Below are 20,120 nucleotides of genomic sequence, written 5' to 3' on the forward strand. Positions count from 1 at the left end.
ATTAATATAAGTTCAACTTTTTAACTAACTAATCTATATATATATATATAATGATGCTTAATTTTTAAAGTGTCCGGATTGGCGGGTCGAGAGCTGTGGTTAATTTGGATACTTGGGTCGGATTGTGGGTTGACCCGTTTTTAAATTTAAAACGGTTAAAAATAAAATTAAAAATGCTAGAGGTATGTTTCGAATCTATATATATATATAAAGATGCTTAATTTTTAAAGTGTCCGGATTGGCGGGTCGAGAGCTGTGGTTAATTTGGATACTTGGGTCGGATTGTGGGTTGACCCGTTTTTAAATTTAAAACGGTTAAAAATAAAATTAAAAATGCTAGAGGTATGTTTCGAACTTGCAACCTAACAAAACAAGTACAACTCTTTAACCAACTAGGCTACAAAGACTTTATATTTTAAATTCAACACCAAATTTGATAAACGCGGGACGTTTTAATATTAATATAAGTTTAATTTTTTAACTAACTAATCTATATAGGTGTTGAGTAAATGGATACTTGGGTCGAATTGTGGGTTGACCCACCCATAAACTTAAAACGGTTAAAAAATAATAAAAAATGTTATCCGTAATTTTTTTTCACAGTTTTATATTAATATTACTCGTGCAAATGCACGGGCTAAATGCTAGTTTGACATAAACTCGCTAAATGTATATATGGTCACTTCGTAGAACGAGAAGACAAAGACAAGTAATTTATACTCTAATGTGTTGAATTGTTTTCTGGAGTCACTATCTATGAGGTTTAGAGAAAAAAAAAATGCAAGTATTTGAGATTTAAAATAACATCATCAGGGATTCCATTCATTTACCATTGGAGAAATGTTCTTTGTGAAGAATGAGGAATTGAAATTAATCTTTTCGAGCTTCAAAACCTTAAACAAGATAGTCTCTTAAATAGTTTTGTTTGTAAAAAAATTGTTAGCCGTCGTAAACATGTTTAATTCCGTCTTTTTATTTCAAACTTCTCCAACACTTAGTTTATTTTTATTTTAAAATTTTATTTATTTATTTTTAAGAAAATAATTTTTATATCTAATTTAAAAGTTTATTTTTCATATATTAATTTATTATTTAAAAAATAAATGTAAATTTAAAATTTAAATAAATATAATGAATTTAACCAACATATTAAAATAGATTATATAATAGGGTAAGACATATAGGGATTATGAAATATTTGGTAAGAAGAAAATATAACAAAGTTATTGGTGTGTTATTTATCAAACATTTTGACTCTAACTTTAACAACAAAGTTTTATAATAAAATTAAGAAAACATACCAAGGTTGAGCTCCAACATCTCAAAATCTTTCAGCTGTCATAACCAACGGTTGAGCTCCAACATTCTTTCTCGCAAGATAAGGACCTCTTCTAACAACCTCATCCAACTACAAGAAGAAACAAACAGTCAGCATTTAACGACAAACAAACAAAACGCCGTTTTTTGTTTCAAACAAACCTTCATAGTAATTTGTGTAAGAGCATCGTCATTATGCACGTTGCCTGAAGATGTCAGGGCGCTAAGAATTGCTTGACAACATTTGTAGCTAGCTTCCAAACCTGTACAACAACAACATCCTTTTAATCTTGCTTTTGTTTAACTGCTTCTGTTTCCGTTTGTTTGTTTGTGCAAAACATTGTTACCTTGCTTACTCGTGTCCTTATTCGTGTTGATCACTGACTCTATTATCTCTTGCCTAGAACATATCTCCATCAGGCACCATGGCCGACACACCATGCCTTCTATCACTCTATATCCCTAATCAATATTTTCAACTTTCAGACCTTACTTCTCAGAAAGTAAATGGGAAAAAAAATAATACTCACTGCCAGGCAGAATTCGGGTCCCTGTCGGAGAACTGATAGGAGAAGTCCCTGCAATGTACAGCAACAAATGCTTTAACACACCACCTTTTCAAGATGGAGCAGTATAACCGTTTGAACCTCATCAAAAGAATCAATATTTCATCAAGAAACACAACAAAAATCAACATCCTCAAGGGTAAGGCTGATCACCCTAATCAAGGAAAGGAAACTCAAGATAAAGATGAAGATTACTGACAGAGGGCGTATGCTTCCAAGTGCTTGATGCTGTTTCATACATGAGGTTTTTCAGGTTTTCTTCTGCATCAACATTGAGAATCCTCTTATGTTGAGGACGAGTTTCTCCTGAGATGTTCCCAAGAGCATGTAGTGCAGCCTGTGATTCACAATAAATATATATTAGAATAACCACCTTGTAATGTTTGAAGGCTTCATGTGTTCCTTTTTATTCTAATGAGAAAGTTGGACCACTTAAAAAAATGTATTAGGATAACCAACCAACCAATTAGGTTGATGACTCGAACTGTCGATCATTAGTACTACCAATGAAAATATTAACATGGATGACATTCATTTACTTAAACCGAGAATAAACACTTCTTGCACATACTTTCCAGCATGCTAACCTCACCATTACTTTTCTTTTAGTTTTTATTTCCCCCTTATTTGTTGGTGAATGTTCCTATGCAACATGAACATTGTTTTCATCCTTGGAAAGAAGAAATACATTCACATAAGCAACACTATTTGTAAAGTTTTCTTTTTTAAGGTCAACGTTCATTAAAACAAAGAAAGAAAGAACACGAGAAGAGTTCAAAATTTACAAAAAGGGGATGGGGAATGGGGGAAAGCAAATACGGGAAACAGTTGGATGCCAATAAGATCAAAAAAATCTCATCCGGTGCAGGCCCCTCTTTTTGAATAGATGCAAACGCGTGGAGCAGAAAGTCTTTGATTCTTTATATGCCATAACAGTATTTTAAATATATTGAATTTTCAGTATCAATAGCTACTCTGCCAAGTGCTCAGTAGAGATATTTTTGGCTTTGACAGAAATATAATTAAAAACTATAAGCCATGTGGATTTGAGAACTGATTTTCTTTATCTTTCAGTTAAAGTGGAAACGAAAAGTTGATTTTGTTAGAAGCTGAACAAGGAAAAAAATGAAAATTTGTATAATTTGTTTCATAGCATATGCAAATAGATCTTGTAACAAAGTTCACAATAAAGGATGTACACACCAGCTGCTTGTGACGGGCATGCTGATCAAAAGCAGTATTGATAACATGCCTCATGATAGGGGAAGGACTTTGTAGCAGCAAGAGAGCTCCTTGAAAAGCTAAAACCATGGTAGGATCAGAGTGAGATTAAGTTTCTAAATACAATAAGGGTTGTCACAGATAATCCAAATCCCTTCCAGGAAAACTTTTAACATGAGTACGACCTTAATGCTTTGAATACCACAAAAAGAAACATGTCCCTTTGCACCCTAAATCGGACAGCATGATATCAACATTGATGCAGATTGCAGAATCTTTTTCTAACTCTAAGTTAAAACTTTCCTTCAACCACTCCTGGTTGATATTCCTATAAAAGACACTAAGATTAACTTCCACAAAAGGCCATGTCAGGCTGCCATGATTATTTTAGTCCTTCAAATTTGTCATCTTAATAAGAGCATTTACATTAATTAGATGGAAGAAGTGAAGGGGTACTAAAGAAAAACTGGACTCATATTTGGGCAATCACACAATATAAAATCAACATATAGCGGTTATCAGCACATGAATGTAGAGTTATACTTACATGAACCAATTTGAGCCAAGGTCCAAAATGCGCATTCGTTCTCATCTGCAAATTCAGTCTCATCTGCATCTTTGTTCCAAAACAACCCAGTCCTTCCAGAAATTACTGAGAGATAACTTTTAATACCTGTCGTACCAAAAAAAATCAGCAGTATCAGAATGATATTTTAAGTACAATTTAAGAACAGAAACAACAACTTGTTCAATTTTCAAAACTATCCCTACTAGGGGAACCTACAACAAGATGTGACATACATTTTCTACTTTTGGCATGCCTTGCTAGTTACAATTTAGCAGCATATGTAGCACAAGATAGGTACATTTATTGGAACATTGAGATGTGAAAGCAACATGACTATATCATTAATTGCATTTTAAGCAACTGGAATTTACAGATGCGTAGAACTTGTTAAGATAAGCATAGGAATTGACAATTAAATGGAATTTACTTCAAAATAAAGCATTGAACTAATTAAGATTTATTATTGTTACGCATAAGCAAATCAGCAGAAGTAGATCTATGAATAACATATGCGTTGAAGTCCTAAGGGCATCTTACAATGTTGATGAATGAAAACAAAATTTCAGAGGTGAGAATGTCTTACTAGATTCATCAATGCAAGTAAAAGCATTCTCCTCCGGTATTAGCCTCCCAACAATGATCATTGCTCTTTCTCGTAATTCTGATTTAGCAGATAAGTTTCTACAATAATAGATTGCTTTTCTCAGACCAAAGAAGTAATCTACGAAATCAAATAAAGAGAGTGATAGTTCATATACAAGGGTGAGACAAATGAGGAAATACCCAATAATGGATGTAAGAATCTGAAACAGATTTTTCTTCAGTAAAAACTCAGTCCCGTGCTGAACTTCTGCCAAATGGATCTAAAATCACCATTCAAACATGGTGGTGCGTTATTCTTTTTCAAAAAGTAGTTAGGGAAGCACACAGACATATGAAGCTACAATTAGTGGGAAATGCATAATCAGTGCCAAACCTCGTATAATAGCTCCAGAATGGTTGAAGTTACAATTGAATCTTCCATATCGTTTACTTGTTCAATTATTAGATTCAGAAGATTTGATTTGTAAACTACAGCTGCAGTAGAGCTTGAAATGGAGAAAAGTTTTGAAACCAGAGAAAAAACTCGGACTCTTGCCTGAATGTTCAAAAGATAGCCAAGGCTCAGAGATATAATCCTCAATAATCACATGAAGCTATTGACAGTAGCTTATTAGACATAAATATGCAATAACGTTAAAGGGTATAATCATTCTAGATTTTGAGACGCAAAAAATGCAGTCAACTTGGTTAGACTTATGTAGCTGTTGACCAAATTAATGGAAAAGGCCAAGTGATGTTGGAATAGTTGAGTAAGCAAACAATGTTATTTTCAATGGATACTAGTGAGTACTGAGTAGTCAATGAATAAATGAAAAAGTCTGCTAGAGAAATGCTCAATAATGAAGTCATGCCTACATCATGGAACCTTATCATCATTTAGACAGAATCTACTAAGAATTTTGCTAGAGAATTGTTGATAAGCTTCTCCACATTATCTGTGGAACTGTATCATTATTCAGACAACATCTACCAACATACCACAGATGTGCCTCTTGCTGCAACATTCTTCAGGTGTTCAGGTTCCTGTTCATTGACTGGAAAAATGGCCGCCTACAAAACAAATGCAGAAAAGTGAGAACTATAGTTCTATAAAGAATTATATTTGCATTGGAGCCTCGCTTTAACCTAGTCCTTACCATTCCTTCTGGAGAGCCAGCTAAATCTATGATGGCATTCACTGATGCAGTGGAAACTCGGGAATCACTAGAGAACATAAATTAGGCAATGAATAATCATAAAGCTTCAGAAGAGTGGGTGTGTCGAGATAAGTAAAAAAAGAGAAAATGTTGTATACAGCAGATAAGAACAACCAAACATCTTGTACTTCAAAAAATGGAATCCCTCAAATAATAAACGATAACATACTAGTGTATGTTAGCTCAAACAAAATCATTCTAGACAATACATTTTCTACCTTCATAATCCATGTAGTTTGAATATTAGGTATTGTATAATGTCATGGAACTAGAATAACATCTCATAACATAATAATGATATGATTCTAATTTCTAATACATATATTTAATTAGATTAATTAGGATATTATTACCTTATGTTATAGGTAGAATATTCAATAAATAGGTGATCATTTAAGCAAGACATTTTCAATAATATAAGTTCTCTTTAGTTTAGCTTTAGGCAAGAATTATTCTATTGCTTCCGCCAATGGAGGGTGCCCTGTTTGGAAACCCCCAGCTCCGGAGCTGGGTTTGGGAAAATATTTTTTTAAATTTTCTTAAAAAAATATCAATTTTTTAATATCTATTGGGGTATGTTCTGGAATTTTTTATAATTATGTATATATTAACAATATAATATTAATAAGATTGAAAATTAGTATTAGATTGCTTAAGATATTAGTACCTTATGTTATAGGTATCTTTATTAAGTAAGGCAATAACTTCTCTTTAGTTTTCTAAAAGTTCCAAGAGACATAAAATGCAACAACATATAAGAGAATATTTGTTAAGAACAAATATAAGCATTCTAAAGTGAGTTGAGCTTCATAAAATTTTATTTTTCTGGGAGACAACCAACCCCTAATAGGAAAATATTTTAAACCTCATTGTGTGAACAAAACGGAGACCTTCAAAGATTTTAGACAAATATTTTTACCATTTTACTCAGTCATGTTTAGCAAAATGATTTTACTGCACAGCATTTGACCAAGATGGTTAACTTCACATAAATATAATGTACACAAAATTGAATATGAGGCTGAGAATGAAATTTGAATTAAATAAAACTCTCATACATGTGTGCATGTGACACTAATTTCTCAAACTAAAATTAAAACTCACATATGACATCAAGTATCACCCACGTCTTAATCCCACTCCATATGTAAGAGGTTCAATATCTGATAACTCACCCGTTAATGAGGCAGTCGAGTAAAAGTGGATATATCCCATGATCAAGAAGTAGTTGTGGAGCAGAAGTATTTTCTTCAGCATTTTTCAGAAAGGAAGACACCTGCTCACAATTGTAACAAAGACATGCTAGTTACTACAAATTTCCTTCCACTACATCAACTAGAAACAAAATTATATCACTCTCATTTTCTTATAGAGGATTCTTCTTAAGGTCAATTGTTTAATAAAATATCCAAAAATACATTTGACGTGGCTAACACAAGGAATACATCAAGAGTTTTTGAGAAACTAAGAATTCTTTAGCGAGATAAGAAGGCTTTATAATGAATAATTTCCAGGTTTACATGGAATTGACTTTTATTATATCAAATTTTCAAAAAATTGCTCTGAGATGCAACAAACCTACAAGATCATCTTAGAAACAACTGCTTATGATAATATATGTCATTGCATCAAATCAGAATTACATGCTTGGTTCACATCAAATACACAAAGTACATCATGGAGAAGAATGATAAAATAGAACTTCAATTGCAAAGGAGAACTGCACATGCAAGTATGACTCCTACATAATTAGCTTTACATGGGAAAGTGTGCATAAGATAGGATATGCAATTAGCATGTATTCTCAATATGAGCTCCCATTATCTATGAAAATTAACATATAACTACTTAGTATCAATCTAATGCATTTGCAACCATGAGACCAGTTGGTACATTAAGTGTTACAATAACCCCATTCATCCAATGGTTCCCAAAAACCTGTATGAAGCATCAGGTCTATCAATCTCGTGTAGGTTATTCATCATGATGCTTGATATAATGAAGGCAAACAAAAATATCAAGAACACAATGTCAAGAATATCTGAATACAATTTGTAACCATAAAAACATCTAGCTGAATGAGCACAACAGAATATAATAAGCAGAGAATTCAGGTAGTACAAAGGCAAAGTCAGCAAATTTACAAAATATACTGTCAAAGAAATATTAGCATTATGTTGAAAAGTAGAGTGATGAGAAAGCTTTAAACATTATCAGGTACATACTGTTTTACAGGCTGCAATTCTGCCTTCCTCGGAATCAGCTTTGAGGCCCATCACAATGAAACCCTATAAAAGAAAGCACATAAAGCACAAAATATATCAATAGCTGCAATCACAACTAAAACAATTGACAAAATCAATGAACAAAACAGCAGAATGCCCATGCTAAACCACAAGAATGAACTTCAGTCACTAAGATAAAGCTACTTTATGTTGTGCGGTTTGTTCAAAACTTTTGTCTTTGATAGACTATATCGGAGTGGTTTTGATCTTTGAATTCCCTTTGGAGAAAATATCTTGGACCATTGGACAATATGTTACCTTAGCTTGGAGATTGATATCAGCAATACAACTACATAATTTCAATTTATTACAAGGTACAACCGATAAACTTTAGGCACATAAACCAGCTATTGCCATACAACCCAAACTTCTAATCAAGAAGAATTGTAATATAGCATGAGCAATCTAGTTAAACATATACATGGATAGTACTAGCATGTCTTAACTTTGGGTAACATGGCGTAGGATCAAAAAAAACAGCAATAGTTCCTCTAAAAAGTAAGTCTGACTATTATAAAAATAAATCATCCAAGACTATCTAGTAATGACGGCAATAGACAGATTTAAAAGAATGTAAACTTAGTTTCATCAGATTCCAAAATGGAAAAATATTAAAAACAAAATAGGGATAAGAAATCTAATCAGACATCAAAGAGGATCCAACTAACAACAAATCCATCCGCAAGCAGCATAAACAGGATCAAGATTCTCACCAGGAATTCCGGAACCAGAGAAACTCCATATTTAGTTGCGAAGATCTTTTCTAAGCAAGTAGTCAAAATAACTTCAAGATTAGACGGTTCTCTTCTCGTTTGTAAAACGCTGCAAATATTAATTTAGACATTTTAGAGTGTCATTCCTATCTTTCATCATCAATAACTTCAAGACATTCACTGATTCACTACATGTCATTTCCGTTGGAGAAATAGTTTTTGTGCAAAGAATTACCTGATGATGGTAGGAATCGGAAAGCGATCGACAAATTGCTTCACCGAAGCTTCGGAATGAACGTCTGGAAGAAGAAAATAATATAGAAAACGCTTATGAGTAAGGTAAACGAGTGGAAACGTGAAGAATGTGTGTGTGTGTGTGTGTGATTACCTAGATAGAGTGCGAAATCAGTCGCTGCCTCAAGTAACTGATCAATATCAATTTTCAAGTTTTCTTCTTCCATGACTCTTGAACCTTCAGTCTGACCTTTCTTGCCGCGAGAAATGAACAGAGAAAAGCTTAAGGCGGCCCACCGACTGAACTAGCTCCGCCTATGCGTTTCAAAATACAAATACGCTCCCAAGTGACACGTATTTCCGATGAGCTTGGGGGACACGTTAGGGCTAATTTTTTTTTTTTTTCTTAATATTAAGTTATTAAGGTGTTAAATAATATAATTAAAATTATAACGATAAAGATCCTAACAATTTTATAATTTTTTAGGGTGACTTTAAAGATATGTAACGATAAGTGATGAAATAGAGTAAACGGAACAAACAATCAAACAATGTTCAGAAGAATCTCTACCATATATTTTGAACGACATTGAATTTTGTCATAGTTTGATTTCTAAAATTGATAAAATAAATAGAACTATTTGATTGAGTTCTAAAGAGAAAGATTAAAATAATATTATTGATTGAATTAGTAATCTTTAAAATACATTATTTATTTATAATAGTAATAGAAAAGATAATTTGAGAAAACTTATAAATTAGTTATTATATTTAGCCTAATTAATAAGAGATAAATAAATAATTTCTCTTATTTATTTAATACTTTAACATCCTTCAAGCGAAAAGGTGAGGCACAAACCGTGAGCTTGCTACGTAAAAGAGCAAATCGATGAGAAAAAAGACATTTGGTGAAGATATCAGTCACTTGATCTTCAGTAGGAATGTATTGGATGAGTAGTTGTTTACGAGCAACTTTTTCTCGAACAAAGTGAAAATCGATTTCAATATATTTTGTGCGTGCATGTAATATCGGGTTTACTGATAAGAATGCGGCACCAATATTATCACACCATAGAAAGTGAAACTCAAAGTTCACTAAGTAGAGATTGAATCCAACAAAGATCAGTAGTTGTATATGCAAGATAGAGCGAGCAACTACTTCACTGGTGAAAAAGGGGTCAAAACCGAGAGTTAAAACTCTCGGTTTTGACCCTATAACTTTCGGTGAAGACACCTTACCGAAGGTTTTAGTTACCCTCGCCATCCCTCGGTATTGACTCTCTCGGGACTTCCATAAAGAGAAAAACCAAGAGTTATATGAAAACTTTCGGGTTTTTCTTTTTGCGGAAAACCGAGGGTTTTACAAAGACCTTTCGGTTTTTCTATTTGTGGAAAAACCGAGGGTTTTACAAAGACCTTTCGGTTTTCCTCTTTTGTAGAAAAACCGAGGGTTTTACAAAGACCTTTCGGTTTTCCTCTTTTTACAAATAACTTTCGGTTTTTCTCTGTGTGGAAAAACCGAGGGTTTTGCAAAGAACTTTCGGTTTTTCTCTATGTGGGAAAACCGAGAGTTATTTACAAAACTTTCGGTTTTCCTCTTCGGGTAAAAACCGAGAGTTTTCCAATAACTCTCGGTTTTCTCCTTTTCAAGAAAACTGAAAGTTATATGAAAACTCTCGGTTTTTACCCGAAGAGGAAAACCGAAAGTTTTGTAAATAACTCTCGGTTTTCCTCTTTTGGATAAAAACCGAGGGTTTGTCATATAACTCTCGGTTTTCTCTTTTGGCTAAAAACCGAGAGTTTTCTAATATCTCTCGTTTTTTCCAAAAAGAGAAAAAACCGAGAGATTTCAATATTACTTTCGGTTTTTTCCCCTAAATTTTTAAAAATGTGCGGATTATTTTGCTTGCAACCAAAACCTGTTCAGCCAAACCAATATATTAATGATTAAAGAAATGCAGCATACATTAAACGATCACATTAATTGATCATGAACATTACAAAATTCGAAACCAAACTAATATTCCGAACAATCTGTTATAAATTCAACCTATAATGAAAACATGTTTTGAATCGAAACAACCTTAGCTTGTGGGGGGAGGAGGTGGTTGTTGCCTCATATATAATTCGATTTTCTCCATTCTTGCGTTCATCTCTGACTTCTCCCTCTCCATTTTTTCGGTAATCTCTAACTTCTCCCTCTCCATTCTTTCCACAATTTCTTGCTTTTCTGATTGCAATTCTTTCATTTTGCGCCTTCTTTCTTCATCTCTCTTCTCCAGTTCCTCCAGCTTGAGCTTCATTATTTGATTCTCTTCTAACAATCGCTCATTGTTTCGCTGTGAACTGTTTCCACTACGACGATCCTCACGAAAGTGTGTGGGCCGGACGCCTGATCCCATTCCGAACACTACACCGTGTTTTTGTTGTCCGAACACCCTCTCCGTCAATTCAAAATCCGATATTCCCGGTTCGTTACTAACAACCTCTTCCATCTCAGCCTGCACAATTCAAATAAAATATCATTTCTATAATAAAAAACTAGGCATATTCAATTCACTTACAATTTTCTCTTGCACGTGCTCGTCCGGGACGGGTGTTGGGTTTTCTTGTGTCGGTTTTGGTGTACGGGTCCTCTTGAATACTTCAATTACAGACGGTGGCCGTCCCATTTCAATCGCCTGTTGAAATAAATGATTTATATAATTAATAACAATCTTTATATTAAGTTATTACAAATAATGTACTTACCAACTCGTCTTCAATTTGTGCAAACGGTCTACTTCCCGTTCGATGCGGGAATTTCAGATTCTTCCGGTTCTTCATATTTGTAGAACTGTGTCTCTGTATTTGAAATAACAAATGAAGTTAGATTAATTAATATCAACTTTTATTTGAATTATGAAACCGTACCTTAAACGTTTCTATGAAGAAATGGTTGCGACACACAAACTCTCAATCATCTCGATCGTAGTCCGGTGGAGGATTAGCCAGTACCGCCGCCTCGTCTCCGTTGTGGACGCGGATATAATTCTTGTTCAAATCCGACCGCCATCTATCCCATATCTGATTGGCATGTCCCAACCCCGTTTTTTGAAAAGACTCAATGTCACCATTAGTCGCTTCGAACGGATCCTAAAAAAAATAACATCCAAATGTTAAAAATAATTATTTAATGACGTAATGTATAATCAAGTAATAATTATTAACCTTGATAGCAGTCCACAGTGAATCCAATTGGTCTGCACTTAAAGTCTTCCACTTGAGAAGACGGTGTGAGACGACTGCGGGGTCCCGGATAATCGACCCCACATGTCTAGACCACCGTGTCCTTTCCACGTCTGTACCGCCTGGCCTCCCATCCTTCTCTCTAAACGTTAGAGGGATCCTCGTCCCCGCTAGCCTCTTAGACAGCGCAATATTCTTGTTCTGTGTGTATCAAACCACTTACACTTGAATAAAACAACTCGTTTGTGAGAATAGTATTGTACTTCGATTATATCCGTCAAAACTCCGTAGTATGACATAGTTTCAGATCCGTTGTACCCCTCAACAACCACCCCACTATTTTGAGTTGTCAAACCTTCGTCGTGTTTTTCTGTACATAATTTGAATCCGTTTACTTTACACCAAACATACATAGACGAGTACATACTTGGACCTTCTCCTAAGATCTTGAGGTCTCTTGATATGTCGTTAATTTCTGCTAAATGGGCGACCTATATATCCGAAATGAAGTTGTTAATATGAATAAAAAGAGTTAGGATATATGGTTTGTAATTTACTCACTCGATGCTTGAAATATGCTGTAAACGTTTCTCCACTGGACTCGTTGTTATAATCTCTGCAAACAGATCGAATATTAAATAGCACACTCTTTAATGCTAATTAGTAACAGCAACATTGAATCTTACATGTAAAAAGGTTCTGCTTCGGGACAATTTTTCAAAATGTAAGAATGAGCTGTAACTCGATCGATATAATCCAAGTTGTATACTTTTCCGTTAGATAGGTCTTCCAATGATGCAAATATTGAAATCCCCGAGATTTCAGGTTGTGCATTTTCTTGATCTTGTTCCTCCATATACCTGGCACATAAACTAATACTTTCGTTAACAAGATAGCTCTCGCTTATAGAGGCTTCGGGGTGGTTATTATTCCGCAAATATCTTTTCATTGTACCCATGTAATGTTCAAAGGGATACATCCATCGATACTGAACAGGTCCTCCAAGCAAAGCCTCAAATGACAAGTGAACCGGGAGATGCATCATGATGTCGAAGATTGACGGCGGAAAAATCATTTCAAATTTGCAAAGTGTCAATGTAATATCCATGTACAATTGTTCCAGGTCCTCTTGAATCAACTCTTTGAAGCACAACAACCGAAAGAAACGAGACAAATTTACTAACGCATCATACACATACTCTGGAAGCAATCCACGAGTTGCTAAAGGAATTAGATATTCTAACAAAATGTGACAATCATGACTCTTTAATCCCGAAAGCTTTTTCTCTTCCAAATTTACACAACCCCCGATATTTGAGCAGAACCCATCAGGCAACTTTAGATCTTTCAAGAAGTTACAAAGACGTATTTTATTTTCGGATGTCAAAGTGAAAGGCGCTTCTGGATAATGAACAACTCCTTCATCATTTATAGGATGAAACCATGATTTTATGCCTAAGAGTTCTAAGTCTTTACGGGCTTTAGGACCATCCTTAGTCTTCTCTTTCACATTCATTATTGTTCCCAACACGCTATCACAGATATTTTTCTCAATATGCATCACATCCAAATTATGTCTCAATAATAACGATTTCCAATAAGGCAGACGGAAGAAAATGATAAGTTTGTTCCAATTGTCTCCTCGCGTTTCATGATATATCTTGGTTCTCTTGCTCATATCCGCACTAAGAATGATGTCTTCTAGGTCTTGTGCTTGCTCATAACTTTCTTGCCCCGTTAACAATCTAGGGGGATCTCTATAATCAGTTCGACCATCAAACGACTCTTTATCCCTTCTGTATTTGTGCTTCGGTGGAAGGAAGCGTCTATGACCCAAGTAACATTGTTTGGAACCATGAACCAATCGAAGAGATACTGTGTCGTTGTTACAACAAGGACAAGCGAATTTACCTTTCGTACTCCAGCCTGATAAATTCGCGTATGCGGGAAAGTCGTTAATGGTCCACAACAACGCAGCTCGCATGTTAAAGTATTGCGAGGTGTGTGCATCAAACGTTCTCACTCCTGTTTGCCACAGTTCATGCAACTCATCGATCAATGACTGGAGAAATATGTCAATTGCATCTCCCGGACTCTTTGGACCCGGAATTAACATAGATAAAATGAAATTGCTAGAATCCATGCAAGTCGTGGGTGACACATTATAAGGGACGAGAATTACCGGCCAAACACTGTATGATTTTTTCCCATTTGCAAATGGTTGAAATCCATCGCTTGATAAACCAAGTCTTACGTTTCGGGATTCTGAAGCAAAATCTGTATAATTTTCATCAAACGTCTTCCAAGTTAAGGAATCAGCGGGGTGTCTCAACGTATCACTGTCAACTCTTCCTTCTTTATGCCAGCTCATCATTGGAGCCGTTTTTGAGGACATGTATAGTCTTTGCAGTCTTGGTATTAAAGGGAAATATCTCAACACCTTTTTTGGAATGAATTTCCCGTTTTGCTTCTCCTTAACTGTCCCACTTGTTTGGTCGACTTTCCATCTTGAAAGACCGCAAACTCTGCAAGAATCTTCATTTATGTCGTCCTTCCAAAATAGCATACAGTTGTTCTTACATGCGTCTATCTTGTCATATTTAAGCCCGATATCAGTAATGAATTTTTTACTTTCGTAGTATGAGTTTGGCAATTGAGCGTCAATCGGTAATATGTAGTCTTTAAGCAGACGCAGCAACATATCGAACGAAGAATTCGTCCATTGACATACATTTTTTATGTGAAGTAGTTTCAGTAGTGCCGATGATTTCGTTATTCGAGCACCTTCATACAATGGCCGTTTGGAATCATCAAGCAATTTATAAAATCTTTGCGCATCTTCGACTGGTTCATCGTTGCTCGGGACGTCATTAACGTTGGGGAACATATCGTTTATAAATTCGTGCATATAACGTTCTTCGTTGACCTGTTCATTAACTGTATTATTCATCTCCGGTCTCGGATCGTTGAATTCCGGCACGGCATCCTCCGACTGATCATCGTCGTCATCATCATCGTAGTCATCGGCATCTTCATCGACATCTTCATTAACCACTTGAGTAGTGCGTCTCTTTTCTCCATGAAAATACCAATACTCATAATGAATATTTATTCCATAAACGATGAGGTGAGTCTTCACTTCGTCTATTTCCATAAACGGCGTGTTCAAGCATTTCACGCAGGGATATTTCACGGTTTGTCGGGATGTATTCCTAACAGCATACTCGAGGAATTTGTCAACACCTTCCTCGTAATCTGGATGATCTCGACGTAAGGTCATCCAGCTTTTATCGGGTACTTCCATATTTCTAATAAAATGGAAAACAACCCGCATTATTAATTACTTAAATTTGTCTAAATTAATTAGGCTTACATAATGTTAACATAATTTCTAACTAATCTATCATTATCCAACCAAAATTCAATTTAATCTAATATTATAACCAAAATTCCACATAAACAAACAATAATAAAACCTAAACCCTAAATCTAACTTAAATCTAACATACATATATTCTAACATTATTTCATTCTTACACATTTCAAAACAATAAATTATAATTCAAAATTATTTCATTCATACACATTTCAAACCTAATCTAACATAATCACACGTAAATCAAACATAATACCTAATCTAACATACTTCAAATCAAACATAAATCTCGACTTAAATCTAACATGAAAATCTAACATAAATCTAACATGAAACTAACCTAACCATATAATAAACCAACAAGACTAACCTTGCACAAACAGAGCGACGAAGAAGAGCAGCGGATGTAGATCGACGGGCGGGCAGCGGGCGGCTGAAATTTCTAATCCAAACCTAATAACAATAACCAACATTAATATAACCAAATATTCAAACCAATAAATCTAACCAAATCAAACTCCAATCAAACTTCAATCTAACCAAAAGCAAATTTTAACCTCAAATTCTAACCTAAACTTCAATCATATCTAACCTAAATCAAACATCAATTCAACAACAATCAAACCAACAAACATTCAACCAAACATATATCAAATCAATCCAAGAAAATAATCAATCCAAAACCTACACTAACCAAAATCAAACATATTTTCAACCTAATTTAACATTATCTAACAAAATCATACAACCAAACTCAATATAACCTAAAACCAAATCCAACAACCAATTACAAAAAACAAATCCAATAACATAATCCAATACATACATCAAATTAAAAAACCTAAACTAACCCAAACCAACCATATTTTCAACCTAATCAAACAAATAACCAAATATCAAACAAAAGACCTAAAATAAAACTACAAAATCATGAATCAAACTAAAATCAAACTAATATCACCTAAACTAACCAAAATCAACCAAATTTTCAACCCAATCAAACAAATATAACCTAAAATCAAACAAATAACCTAAAATCAAACTTCAATTTAACAACAATCAAACCAACAAACAATCAATCCAATCAAACCAAAACAAAATCAAACTAAAACCCTAAATTAAACAATAAATCTAACCAAACATCAAAATTTTACCCTAAAATTCTAACCTAAACTTCAATCCTATATTTCAATCCTATATATCTAACCTAAATCACATATATAGAACTGTTATTATGAAATAACTAACCTTTGAAGGAGATCTGAAGGCGAGGAGAGCAGCGGCGTTGACGCGGGCGACGGCGGCGACGGCTTGGAGAAAAGAAGGGGCGCGGTCACGCCTTGATTTCGACTGGAAGGGCGACGACTTCGTCTTCGGGAGGCGTCGTCTTGGCGTCGTCTTCGGGCGTCGTCGTCTTCGGGTGTCGTGTCTTGAAGAATGAAGGCGGCGCGGGCGGGCGGAAGAAGCAGGGAAGAAGATAATTAGGGAAAGAAGAATCGGGGGAAAAGAAAGAGTTTTATTTTTTTTAATAAAGTGATTACCGAGAGTTTTAATAAAACTTTCGGTTCTCAAAATGATTAAAACCGAAAGTTTTCTGAAAACTTTCGGTTTTAATCATTTTGAGAACCGAAATTTTTATTAAAACTCTCGGTTTTGATCATTTTGAGAACCGAAAGTTTTTATTAAAACTCTCGGTTTTGATCATTTTGAGAACCGAAAGTTTTATTAAACCTCTCGGTTTTGAAATATAAAATATTAAATTTAATTAGATGAAACCGAGAGGTTTTGGTAAATCTGTCGGTTTTGATGGTTAATTCCGAAAGTTAATTATATAACTTTCGGAATTAACAATTCACAAATTGTTTAATTCTTTGGTTTTTCACCTTCTTATGACCTTTAACAACATTAATTTAACACATTTGATATCCTTAAAATATTGCACAATCCATATGATCAAACATTACACACATTCATAATATAATCAAACATAAACATTCATAAACACTTCTCTACATAATCAAACACATTTATAAACATTTTAACATAAAACACAATATTAATTTTTAAAATAGAACTCACATTTGATTATACTAGTTAGGAGTCTATATTGGAAAGAAAAAATACTTTAATTTAACAATTTGTCAAGTGCTAATTCCGAAAGTTATAAAATTAACTTTCGGAAATAACCATCAAAATCGAAGGTTTTATATAAAACACCCGGTCTTGAGAAATGTCAAACCCGAAAGTTTCTTTGAAAACTTTCGGTTTTGATGGTTATTTCCGAAAGTTAATTATATAACTTTCGGAATTAGCACTTGATAAATTATTAAATTCTTTGATTTTTCACCTTCTAATGACCTTTAACAATATTAATTAAACACATTTGATGTCTTTAAAATATTGCACAATCCATATGATCAAACATTACATACATTCATAAGATAATCAAACATGAACATTCATATAGACTTCTCTATAAGAATCAAACACAATCCTAAATATTTGAACATGAAACACAATATTAATTTTTAAAATACAACACAAAATTGATTATATTAGTTAGAAGTTAAGATTAGTGGGTTAAAAACAAAATAATTTAACAAACTAGGTAGTGTGAAAACCGAAAGTTATAAAATTAACTTTCGGTTTTGATGTTTATTTGCGAAGATTTTAAATATACCTCTCGGTTTCGACCTTGAACAGAATTTTTTTGGGAAGTGTTAAATCCGAAGGTTTATTTGAAAACCTTCGGTTTTAACCCTTCCCCATACTTAGGAAAAAATCTGATTTTTTTAATGTAAGGACAAAACCGAAAGTTTATTTGAAAACCTTCGGTTTTAACCCTTCCCCATACTTAGGAAAAAATCTGATTTTTTTAATGTAAGGACAAAACCGAAGGTTTATTTGAAAACCTTCGGTTTTAACCCTTCCCCATACTTAGGAAAAAATCTGATTTTTTTAATGTAAGGACAAAACCGAAGGTTTATTTGAAAACCTTCGGTTTTAACCCTTCCCCATATTTAGAAAAAAATCTGATTTTTTTAATGTAAGGACAAAACCGAAGGTTTATTTGAAAACCTTCGGTTTTAACCCTTCCCCATACTTAGGAAAAAATCTGATTTTTTTAATGTAAGGACAAAACCGAAGGTTTATTTGAAAACCTTCGGTTTTAACCCTTCCCCATACTTAGAAAAAAATCTTATTTTTTTAATGTAAGGACAAAACCGAAGGTTCATTTGAAAACCTTCGGTTTTTACCCTTCCCCATACTTAGAAAAAAATCTGATTTTTTTAATGTAAGGACAAAACCGAAGGTTTATTTGAAACCTTCGGTTTTTACCCTTCCCCATACTTAGAAAAAAATCTGATTTTTTTAATGTAAGGACAAAACCGAAGGTTCATTTGAAAACCTTCGGTTTTAACCTCAAGATTTAAAAAAAAAATGGGTCAAAACCGAAGGTTTTCAAATAAACCTTCGGTTTTGGCGAGGCGGTTTTTTTTTAAAAAAGGTGAAAAGTCAACAAAAACATAATTATTTAAAACATATTAAACCAAACCAAACAAACAAAATAACAATAATTCATAAATATTAAAACATAACGCATAAAATTAAATATTAATTGTCATAAACCCATAATAAATCCATAATAAATCTAGAAATTAATTATTAGATGGGGTGGAAGGAGGGGGTGGTTGATTCAGTCGACTCCTCAACAAGACAAGTTCCTGTTCGAGATTCTCTAATCTCTGAGACATTTCGGCCCGGTCCGCTTTGATTTCACTGAGCAAACGACCTCTTTCGGCATCCCTTAATCGGATTTGTTCTATTTCCAGCGTCATCTTTCTGACCTCTTCTTCACGTGCCGCAATTTCTGATTGTGTTATCAGATTCTGGTAACACGGATGTAGTTTCTCCGGTGTACGCCGAAGTCTCTTCCATGTCGAATCACCCATTTCCTAAATGCGTTTCAGATATATGTATATATATATTAATCAAACAAAATAACGTAAACTAACATAAATCTAGATCTATAATATATATATAAACTTAAGAAATCTAAATCTTACAATAAACAAAACAAAAAAAAACAAATCAAACAAATTACCTGAAGAGAGGAGAAGAACCCGCGGCTTGGAGGAGGCAGGCGGCGGCGGCGGCGGAAGAGAGAGAAAGGAGAGATGAGCGGAATGAAAAAGAGAAGGGTTAGGGTTTGTATTTATAGAGGTTGAGGCCGAAGGTTTTCATAAAACTCTCGCTTTTGATATTAGTCAAAACCGAGGGTTTTTTAAAAAACCTTTGGAAAAAACAATTTCAAAAATTTGAATTTTTTTTTAATGAGAAAAACCGAAGGTTCTTTGTAAAACTTTCGGAAAAGAAATTTTCAAAAAAGGCAAAACCGAAGGGTCTTTGAATAACCTTCGCAATTAAAAAACCAAGGGATTTCAAAACCGAAGGTTTTTCCAAAAACCTTCGCAAATAACCCACATCCAACACTTAGAATTTTTTTGGGTTTTTTGGGAAGGTAAAAACCGAAAGTTCTTTGTAAAACTTTCGGTAATAATGAATAAACCCGAAGGTTTTACACCCCTCTCGGAATCTATTTTTAATAGCGAAAGATTTGTTCCTCTCGGGAGTATTTAGGAGAGGTTTACAAAACCTTCGGGAAAAACCGTCGGTAAAGACCCTTTTTTTACCAGTGCTTGTTGTTTCTTATAATTCCAAGAAATTAGGTTATCACCTAAAAAAATACAAAATCCAATTGTTGAACGACGATCATCAAGACATCCTGCCCAGTCAACATCAGAGTAGGCAG

General features: G+C 34.1%; 1 protein-coding gene across 1 annotated transcript; it reads right to left on the reverse strand.

Annotated features, from left to right (window-relative positions):
- Positions 1–1,181: 1,181 nt before the first annotated feature.
- LOC124910311 lies at positions 1,182–9,045 on the reverse strand. Its single transcript, XM_047450938.1, has 17 exons — positions 8,858–9,045; positions 8,705–8,768; positions 8,470–8,578; positions 7,697–7,759; positions 6,647–6,747; positions 5,412–5,478; positions 5,254–5,325; positions 4,649–4,810; positions 4,456–4,535; positions 4,256–4,353; positions 3,652–3,777; positions 3,087–3,184; positions 2,083–2,220; positions 1,848–1,895; positions 1,665–1,779; positions 1,480–1,580; positions 1,182–1,408 (listed from the first exon to the last, which is right to left on the reverse strand). Exons 1-17 carry the CDS (start codon positions 8,928–8,930, stop codon positions 1,322–1,324), a joined length of 1,602 nt encoding a protein of 533 aa, XP_047306894.1. The 5' UTR covers positions 8,931–9,045; the 3' UTR covers positions 1,182–1,321.
- Between the last annotated feature and the right edge of the window lie 11,075 nt (positions 9,046–20,120).

The sequence above is a fragment of the Impatiens glandulifera genome, chromosome 7 (genome assembly GCF_907164915.1).
Source record: "Impatiens glandulifera chromosome 7, dImpGla2.1, whole genome shotgun sequence".
Classification (NCBI taxonomy): domain Eukaryota; kingdom Viridiplantae; phylum Streptophyta; class Magnoliopsida; order Ericales; family Balsaminaceae; genus Impatiens; species Impatiens glandulifera.

What these genes read in the sequence shown, in the direction of transcription:
- LOC124910311 (XM_047450938.1), bottom strand. Translation starts at nt 8,930, where the DNA reads ATGGAAGAAGAAAACTTGAAAATTGATATTGATCAGTTACTTGAGGCA. An exon ending in CCGATTCCTACCATCATCAG is followed by an intron (nt 8,579 to 8,704) that starts GTAATTCTTTGC and finishes TAATATTTGCAG; the next exon opens with CGTTTTACAAACGAGAAGAG. An exon ending in CTTGGCTCAAATTGGTTCAT is followed by an intron (nt 3,185 to 3,651) that starts GTAAGTATAACT and finishes CCATGGTTTTAG; the next exon opens with CTTTTCAAGGAGCTCTCTTG.